Source organism: Branchiostoma floridae, chromosome 2, assembly GCF_000003815.2.
Source record: "Branchiostoma floridae strain S238N-H82 chromosome 2, Bfl_VNyyK, whole genome shotgun sequence".
NCBI lineage: Eukaryota > Metazoa > Chordata > Leptocardii > Amphioxiformes > Branchiostomatidae > Branchiostoma > Branchiostoma floridae.
The window spans coordinates 9845459-9855619 of NC_049980.1; the positions used below are offsets into that span (position 1 = coordinate 9845459).

The 10161-nt window shown below is 42.2% G+C and overlaps 1 protein-coding gene across 1 annotated transcript; it reads left to right on the top strand.

The window, feature by feature from the left end:
* Window positions 1-492: 492 nt before the first annotated feature.
* Window positions 493-7245, top strand: LOC118403341 (scavenger receptor cysteine-rich domain superfamily protein-like). The gene is made up of 5 exons (XM_035802050.1): window positions 493-555; window positions 5101-5262; window positions 6112-6273; window positions 6602-6790; window positions 7079-7245. Exons 1-5 carry the CDS (start codon window positions 507-509, stop codon window positions 7243-7245), a joined length of 729 nt encoding a protein of 242 aa, XP_035657943.1. The 5' UTR covers window positions 493-506.
* The last annotated feature ends 2916 nt before the right edge of the window (window positions 7246-10161 follow it).

Genomic DNA, 10161 nt, shown 5'->3' on the forward strand with positions numbered 1-10161 from the left:
GCCACCGAGGTCTTCCTCCCTCTACTCTAGCATGTCCAAAAATGGCTTTAGTCCAATAGATGTGAGAACTCTCATCTTCAGTTGGGTTGCTATTATTGACCCTTGACCCCCTTCTCGAGTAGTCTCTCCATAGACCATGTATGTATTCTCTTGGGCAGGTAATCTCAATGGTGTTGATGATATCGGCCTCGGTAAGAGTGATATTACCGAACGCCAGGGCGTTTCCAGCTTAATGGTCGGCCACTTCGTTATGATAAGTGCCCGCACGTCCAGGGATATATATCATGTTAGCAGCACATTTGCAATTTGATATCCCTGAGAAGTAGAAACCATTCTTTCTTGACTCATACAATGATGTCACCTGTTGCATGATGATGACGCGTTTCGTGAATTATTAATTCTCTCGATCTTAATTGCCTCCGTGCAGGAATGCAATCATCATTTTGTTTTTAACTATAATCCTTTTCACAACCTCCTGCATGGTGTAGGAAAACTCTGGGGCGACGATGCTGTGTCGGAGACGGGCGGTGGAAGTCTGGGTGCTACTTTTAGCAGGTGAGACCAGGGCTCTCTGTTTGTTTCACATTAATGGTAATGCCAGTAATATACCAGTTTGGTACAGTAAGTGCAAGCTGCAGAAGACTGTACAGTAAGTTCTTCCACTGGCACTAGTACTCTTATGGTATAAGTGGAACGTAAAGCCAGAGGTCCTGTCTTAGTGTGCAGCCACATACACCTCAAACACATACAGGATCTCCAGCTTTATATTCCATCTAAGAGGACATCCCTAATCAAAGCTGGGTTTTAATCTTTAATTGAGCTGAGTGTCAAGTGTAAAGTGCCTTTCCCAAGGCTTCAATATGGGGGCCTGCTAGGAATTGGAATACAGAGCATTTAGATTCTAAGTTAACATCCCTTGCCACAAGACTACATAGCCGCCATTTCTCTGTTCTTTCAGTACGACAGAGAAAAGCTCTGTGACACACTTAGGTCTGAAAGAAGAAGTAATCTTGGGGGGTCTGATGAGCACATACTCCTCCATGATTGAAGAGGGACAAATTTCAAATGATATCTACGTCATTTTGTGAAAAGAAAATGGCTATTCCTTCTTTGTTGAAGATTACGCCCACCAAGTATAATTGTTTTTTAAGAGAGGGCCACTGCATGACATTAATTTGTTGGTTGGTACGTACACGAAACAGGACTCCAAGCTCCCTCTACATCTTAAAAGAGCTAGGGGGAATTTTCCCGGTACAGTGGAAGCCGCTTAATTGCACACCCAATTTGCCAGCGAATTCCGTGCAATTATCCGGCGTGTGCGATAATGCGGAGTTGGTCATTTGGACCGCATCACCACGGTCGGAGGGGCCGAGAGGTGGTGTGGGAGGTAGTACAACGCATAGTTTATTTACGTGTTACAGTAGTGCTGTACCTGTTGTGCTCCGGACGTCATATACATGTCTTCACGAAACATCGTGCTGCAATGCGCTTGAAATCGAAACTAAAAGTAAGTTACTGTATACGTAATGTAGCTTCCTGAGCACGAAACTAAAGCATTGCACCGCCGAAGGTGAGTGTTATGTCCGTCTGTAGGCCCCGAGTAGCTGTATTGTTACCGACTGGCTGCCAAGAACATAAAACCACTGCATAAGTATTTCCCCGCGACCCTAATTACTTAATTAGACAATGGACAGATAGAGAACATTTGTTATTGAGTATGTCATAGCAAGTTGTCTGCCAAATCGTAATGCCGGCTTTGACGACCTTCATGGTGCCGACCCCACAATATCGCTTTCTTTTGATCCCAATAACAATTTCATACATGTTGTCAGTATAGCGACTTCACAAGGGCCGTTATCGGCTTATTTGTACCGTGTCTGGCGATTTTTAGGATGCATTTTCAGTCAATTTGTCGACGATGTTTGACAAATTTTCGTGCAATTATCCGGCGTTGGTGATTTTTTGTCGTGCAGATAAGCGAAATCACTAACAATGGAGTAAATGGGAGACGGTTGGGGATTTTGGGATTCCGTGCAATTACCCGAACTGTGCGTTTATCCGAGGTGCAATTAAGTGGCTTCCACTGTACTATATTATGAACCTGTAGTGTAAACACTGCACAGACCGCCTGTCTTCTCTGTCGCGACTAGTGGAAGACTCGTCAGTGAGCTAAAACTGGATCGAGATCTTTTCGTTCCTTTCTCTGACCCTCAAACATAAAAATGGGACTAACTAAGGTAATCATGTACAAACATCTTTTAAAGCATTCCACTCTTATGGCCGATACATTCACTGGGTACATGTTGAAGCCACAACTAACAAGGCAAGACGGTCGCCATACTTTCCTCTCGAGTGAGGAAGAAAATACCACAAAACATGCTACTACGGCTGAAAACAATCCTGACAAAACCAGTGCTAGAATGTGCAGATATCGTTTGGTAAGGCCTCGCCAAACGGGACAATAAACTGGTCGAATCTGTGTTACACGTGCGATTCCTTACACGTGCGAGAAATCGCTTGGCAATTGTAATAACTGCTGTTGCCCTGTCCGGGGAGAGTAATCAGAAGCAGGAGCCAAGGACTTCCAGTACTATTGCACCCAGGGGGATTCATCAGAAGCAGAAATCAAGGACATCTACTACTTTTGAATCCGCGGGGATTCATCAGAAGCAGAAACGAACAAGGCGTTTTCCAAACCGTTACACTTAACATAAATAAAAGGGACACGTCTCATTAACCATCAAGATAAATTTACAAACGGTTGTGACGATGAAGCACTTAGCCTGATGTAACGTCCTTGGCTCTGCTTATTCATTATAAATACACAAGTATCTGCGTTCTCGGTCCGATTAATTCATTATTTCACCCTATTCAGTGGCATTGGGAATGTTAATATCACCCTTCTACATTGCAGAGAAGAAAGTTACGCCACGAGAGCAATATTTGAGAAAAATTTCACCCTGTAATTTTTTTTATTGATTGATCACAAACAGTTTTTCTTTTTGTGCGGCCCGTATGAACTATGACCTGACCACGTGAGTTGACGTCACTTTAACTAGTTAGTACACGGGACCACATGGAATATGGTCTCGTCCTTTCATAGTTTGTTGCTTTCTTGGATTTGCCGATATGGAGTCGAATTTTGTGAGAAAGAAGACGGGACGTCGATGTACTGTGTGTCGACTGCCGGTTAGAGGCCATCCGGGTCCACATGGCCGCGGAAAGCAAGTCGGACAGCATTTCTATAAAAGACACGGATGAGACAGTGCAGAGGTGAGGCAGTCCGTCGAGATCAGTCAACTTGAAGAACTCCGACATAGCCCTCACGCGGTCTATTCATAAATTGCATCACAGGCTGTCTACCATTGATTTGGAGGTTCTGTAAGATTATATAAAAGTGTAAGGTTTCGAAAAAGCCTCTGTTTTGTCTCGGAGCCTGTGTGTTTATGATAAAGAAGTTGAGCCTAGTGCTTCATTGTTACAAGCTTTTGTCAATTCACAATGGTGGATAATGAGCCGTGTCTGTTAAAGATGTAAGGTTTGAACAAAAACTCCCCTTTTTTCTCGGAGCCTTGAGCTTCATTGTCACAAGCTTTTGTCCACTTACAAGTGCTCAGTTGTGTTGGTGTTTGCAGCTTAGGCAATGTTGATTTGATTATATGGATGACATCCTCTGGGGATACAAAAACTGATGCGAGCGTGTGAATTAAATAAAAAAAAGTTTGACAATAAAGAATACCCTTCATTATGAAATCTTAGTGGTTAGGAAGGTTGACCAAATAACTCACACAGAATATAGTTTACCAAAGAATATTCTTCATTTTTGTTCTTTCATATCTTCTTTGACCTTGTAATGATCTATAACATTACATTAGTACACATTTTCCAATATCTATTTTTGCAATCCACGGCATATAACATGCATTGGCATAATACCGGTAGTAAGACTTATACCGGTAGATTAAAAATACTGGAACTTAAAGAGATCTACACATGCAACAATAGTTATTTCTGAGCTGTGCACACTTCAGACATCTAGGTGTCCAATACATCATTTACAAAGCATCGATAACAATGCATTCGAAGACAACAAGGCCAAATGTTTTCAATATCTTTTTCGGGGTAGGCAGCTCGTCGTGGGACGAACACACTGTCACATTCATTGCCAAATTTATAGATCATAATTACACATGCTCACGGCACAACACGAACATGATTCAACAACAATCTTAAATTTCTGTTGGTGACCTACAACTCATGTAAAAGTGTGAAGAACCGTTGCATAATAGCCCGGATCTACGACTGAATGGGCAAAATTGAACGTACGCAGCCATTTTCCCGCCATTTTTATATCTACGCTAGCAGTGAAGTGTTACGTCATAGCGGTTGTGACGGACAGAAGTTAAATGAAAATTCTTGACAGTATACGTCCGTTTTCTCATGACATTTTGTATGCTCATGCAGGTTTATGTTTTATGCATTTACTGACAGAAAAGGAAGGAACATCAGAGGATGTATAAATGTACATAGCGGCAGTTAATTGTGCCGTGTTTCTTCCTACCGGTATTTTTCACCCCCTCCCAACCACGCGCCCGTTCGCCGTGTAATTCCGCGGCGTGTTACAATTACAATATTACGCTTTTAGCAGGACCTGAGTGGCAGAAAAGTTACACAGAAGAAGTGGCAAGGATAACCTATAACAGCAACATGTAACTGGAGAAAATGATGCGTTGACAATTTGTCAAATCGGTATGGCTAGAGAAATCGTCGCAAACGTACCGGTATTATGATAATAGATGTTATTTGCTTTATATATTTTGAAGCTGCTTTGCAGGATTTATTAGAGTATGGTTGAAAACTTTTTTTAAACGGCCAAAAATTGATGCACGTGCGGATGTCATCCATATAATCAAATCAACATGGCCTAAGTTTTGCCATACACTATATATACACTATCTATAAATATTGCCAGCCTTTTTGAATGTACCTTTAATCATTGCTGGTCCAACAACATTTACTGTTAAGCTTTTGCAGGATTACTCCATACAGGACCCTCTGAGTGAAAATCTCACAGCACTTTCTGTCCATTTCTGTCTACAGTAGCCTGGCTTGTTGCTGCTGTCTTTGGCACCGAGCCGCAGTGTGGCACTAGTACAGCCGAGTGCACCTGCCAGCCAGGCGTGAGGGGAGATCTCACAGCATGTTCCATCTGTACCTGTAAGGCTGTCGGAGAAACAGATGTTCTCAACTGTCTGCCTACAGGTCAGTTTTTACCTCCATGAAATATTCATATATTCATTGAAGCTATATTTTTACTACCGTTTGTCAGTGTGTCTGTGTGGAGTATATTAAGGTCAGATCAAGTTTATTGGTCATCAGCTGTACCATCTGTGTTCTGGCACAAGGCTGCCATCAGAAGTCATCATCATAATCATCATCATAAGTACCTCCAGATGACCCCGCCAGGGGCAAAGTAGGAGGAGGGAGTTGAGGTCCCAGGTTAGGGCAGGCAGCCCTCCTGCCTGTTACGGAAGCACTCAACGGTGGGAGCAGTTACATGTACTACCGTGCCAGGCAGGGAATACCACTCCGGGATTGTCCTGGGAAAGTATGAGAATTTGTATGTGTCTGTGCAGGCAAAAATTGGCTGGACAGAAGTCATAAGTTCTCTGATGGTAGGTGGTAGCCTGGACATGTTTTGCTTCTTGCGTATACCTGTTTACAAAAGGTAGTTGGTATGTTGTATCATGGGCACAAGAAGCAGGCTTGGACGTTTGTCTACACAAGTGAGTAAAATACGTGACCTTGCAATGAGGAGTAATTGGCATGTGATTTTTTTCCTGGTGGGGGTGGCGAATTTGATCTATCATCTGATGATGCAATGCAAGTTGTATCAATTGTTCCTTGTTGTATGGCTCAATGTTATAACTTATAGTGAAATCTATAAAGTCCGTAGAACCTTATATGCTGCAAACTCAAAGACACTGCAAACTCATTTTCACTGCAATAAAACTCAGATTCCTTAGGTAACTGAAATCAATGAATCTTATGTTGATCCTAGATTAATAAACACTTTTACAGTGTTGAAAAGTTGTTTTTGTTCTTGTGCAGTGGAAGGTGGTTGGTCGGCGTGGTCAGAATTTAGCAGCTGCAGTGTCACCTACGGGCTCGGGCTCCAGACCAGGACCCGGACATGTGACAACCCACTACCACAATTAAACGGTGCCATGTGTGAAGGGTCGCTTTCAGAAACTATGTCCTGTGATGGTCAAGGTGGGCCTCATATGTGTCAATGCTATTTTTCCCTATTTGTTTAATTTGATGAATAAATCCAATCAGCCTGCAGACTCCTTCTTATTGAGAAATGGGGGAGGCAAAGTGAGACAATGGACAAAAATTTGATTTAAAAACAGCTCTGGTAATCATATTGACATGTTGTACTCTAACTTCAATTTGAAGCAAATTCTTTACTCAGCAGCTTCACTTGCAGGTCAATTTGAATTTTGTGGGATTGCAACATCCAAACAAAACATCAGACCTGAACACAAACAGAGTGGATGTTCCAGTCATGGACAGTGACTCTTTTTTACCTTTCTTGCAGACCTCAAAATTCGGCTAGTTGGTGGTTCAGTTGCAAATGAAGGTCGGCTAGAGGTTGCGCTGTCTGACGGTGACAACTGGGGGACGGTTTGTGATGACGGGTTTGACATGAATGATGCGACTATTGCCTGTAGGATGCTGGGATACTCTGGAGCAGTTGAAGTCCGTTGTTGCGCACAATATGGGCAAGGTATTGCTTTTCACTCACTCACTCATTCACTCACTCACTCACTCAAGAACCTGGCTACCCACTCACTCACACATACACCCAATAACCACTCACCTACCCACTTGCTTGTTCACTAAATACTCTCACTCACACACAAAAACACACACTCAAGAACCACTCACCTATATAGCTATCCACTCACTTCCTCTGACTCACCCACTTAATAATACACTCAAACTCACTCACTCGCTCGCTCGCTCGCTCGCTCGCTCGCTCGCTCACTCATGTTGTTGTGTGTTTGACTCACAGGCCTGGAGAACATCTTCATGGATGACATTGAGTGTACTGGGAATGAGAACAGCCTGTTTGACTGCCCGTACGCAGGTTGGGGAGCTAGTAACTGTGATCACAGCGAGGACGTCGGTGTCGTCTGTAGCAGTCCGGTTATCCAAGGTTCTCTGCAGGAAACAAAATAAATTATGCCTTTTATCCAAACTCTATGCTAACCTATGCTATGTTGTGCTATGCTATGCTAAATGCAGACTATATTTTGGTTGTGATCATTGTGATAGAACATTGGACTGTACTGTGTACTTTATTTGAGAAAATACAGTAGTTGGCCTATATGCTGATGCAGATGCTACTTTTTATAAATTGTTGAAAAGGAGAGCAATGTCCCAAAGGGGTCAGGATGATTCGTCCCTTTATACCAACTCAGCCCATTTTTTGCCGGGGCGCCGCAGGCGCCCGGCTTTGTCCCCGGTTTAATGGTTCGTCCTTGGATGGGTCTGCTATGGTCGCAAAATGTACCGTGCGTTTTTACGACAATTCTCAGCCCTTCTCAGCCCTTCAAATAAACGCAATGTACCGTGCGTTTTTACGACAATTCTCAGCCCTTCTTAGCCCTTCAAATAAACGTTGTAAGAATACTGTTTATCCATGACCTCTACTCGTACAGAAAACATTGCAGCGCTCATTAGCAAAGTCTAGGAAAGGAAAATGTTTCTTGATTTGCAGTAAAACACTGGTCATGTAACATTTGAGGAGTTGTCGTTAAATCGCACGGTTCATTTTGCGATAGCGTTGACGGGTCCGGGTATTTAGCGGAATAACCCGGAATAACCCGGAATAACCCGGAATAACCTTAATAAAGGATGAAAGCTACCGAAATACAGTGTGCTTTGATAAGTTAAGATCGCAGAATGCAATATTTTGGCATAAAATAATGTATATATGGCCATGGGAACAAGAAATATTACGGTTATTCCGGGTTATTCCGGGTCATTTCGGGTTATTCCGGTAAATACCCTCACGGGCGTTGACGGTGCGGAGGAGGTGAGATTTTTATCGTACAGAAATTGGTACAGTTTGTAAAGTTATCTTTCTGGAATTCGGATGTATTAAAATATAACATTACATTCTAAGGCGTAGTGTCATGTGAGTAAAATGAGCACGACATTTGACGAAAGATTTTGTGGAGGGTATACAGTCAAGTTTATTGTGCAACGATTGGAACAGTTTACGTGCGGGTGGGAGGGGGGCGTGCGTCTATATATGCAGCTGCAGGAGGTCCTGCAGGACATTTTCGATCGTAAGAGTAACGTACAATTTGAAAAGATAGTGATCATGAATTCGGACACATTGAAACATATTTCCAAGGAACGGTATATAGTTTTTTTAGTAAAACCAGTGTGTGGGGATTGACGAGAATTTAGATAGTTTAATGGTGCACTGTGCTTGAGCCGATGCGAGGCATTATGCAGGGCATTTTTGATTGTAAAAATATCGTACAAGTTGAAAAGATGGATCGGATTCTAATACATTAAAACATACATTTCCAAAGAATAGTAGAAAACAACGGATTGTAGCTAACTGTTAAACAATCAGCAAAGCAGTTGGCAAGATGTCACACCTGAACTTTTGTAGATTTTTGCTTTTTGTTGGTACTAGTAAGATGTTATGTGATCAAGACAATATTTTCTTTCTGTTTCAGTGACGCCTTAGACTGTTCTCTGCTATATATACAAGTGACACAGTAATATACAGAAACTTACAGCTAGCAAAAGTCTGTACTCAATAAGATTTTACACAGTACACATTTATACTTCTTCTGCTGAAATCTACGCATTACATTTTGCATCCAACCAAAGAGGTTTGAAAGAGAGTCCTTGATCCAACCAAATTAGACCTTGAGACCTATTAACAGATCATTGATCACTGTGCATTTTGCACATACCAGACTCAATCGTGCCACTGAGCACTGCATTTTGCACACACCAGACCAATTGTGCCACTGAGCACTGTGCATTTTGCACACACCAGACCTATCGTGCCATTGAGCACTGTGCATTTTGCACACACCAGACCTATCGTGCCATTGAGCACTGTGCATTTTGCACACACCAGACCAATCGTGCCATTGAGCACTGTGCATTTTGCACACACCAGACCAATCGTGCCATTGAGCACTGTGCATTTTGCACACACCAGACTCAATCGTGCCACTGAGCACTGTGCATTGTGCAAATAAAGTCAAGCAAAGAACACATATATTGTGAACAATGTGTGAATCTATTTTATCGGGAAAATACCACCAAGGTGACATCATTTTCAGTGGAGATAATAGAGGCAAACAATGCACTGCAAATGCTTTAATGGCAGTTGTTAACCACAGTACTTGCAGACAAGCAATTACCTGGACAAGTACAGACCTTGATGGTGTACTTTTTCAAGGAGATGCACTATACACCTACATAAAACCATCACTAAGATCTGGTGTGGAGTTCCTCTCCGTTGATGATATTCCAGACTATTTGCAACTTTACAACAATACTGTACGTGTATCAATAAAAGAGTCTTACACTGGAGACATATTTGCCACAGAAGCAGTCTATCCTTATTACACCTTAAAGAAAGCCCTAGAAGCAGCATTTGCTGAATCCAACACTTGTCTTTTCATAACAGCACATGGAATAACTGGTTCAACAGTAGCATTGTTGCACGCTGATAACAAGTATTTTGTTTATGACTCACATGCCAGAAGTCCCATAACAGCATTGCCAGATAGCCATGGCACTTCTACTTTAAGCATGCACAGTTCAAACAGCAATCTAGTTTCATTCTTGCAACAACTTAACTGGAACACAACATGCAATTTTGAGGTTGTCCCAGTACAAGCAGAAAATGTTTTCTTATCAGTTGAACCTACTGGTATACACATTATCAATCTGACTAGCAATGTTTCTTCTATGATTGAGTCAGAAAACTGCTTTCAAGTTCAACAACAACACACATACACCTTGGTTAAACCAGAGTTTGTATCTACGAAAGAGAACCTACAACAACCAAACACAGCATTTCCATTTGCACCACATTGTAACCAAAGTACTGGG

Excerpts from the sequence above, each read along its gene's own strand:
- LOC118403341 (XM_035802050.1), top strand. The coding sequence starts at position 507 with ATGCTGTGTCGGAGACGGGCGGTGGAAGTCTGGGTGCTACTTTTAGCA. Across the intron at positions 556-5,100 it reads CTGGGTGCTACTTTTAGCAG|TAGCCTGGCTTGTTGCTGCT; the intron begins GTGAGACCAGGG and ends TTCTGTCTACAG. Across the intron at positions 6,274-6,601 it reads TATGTCCTGTGATGGTCAAG|ACCTCAAAATTCGGCTAGTT; the intron begins GTGGGCCTCATA and ends CCTTTCTTGCAG.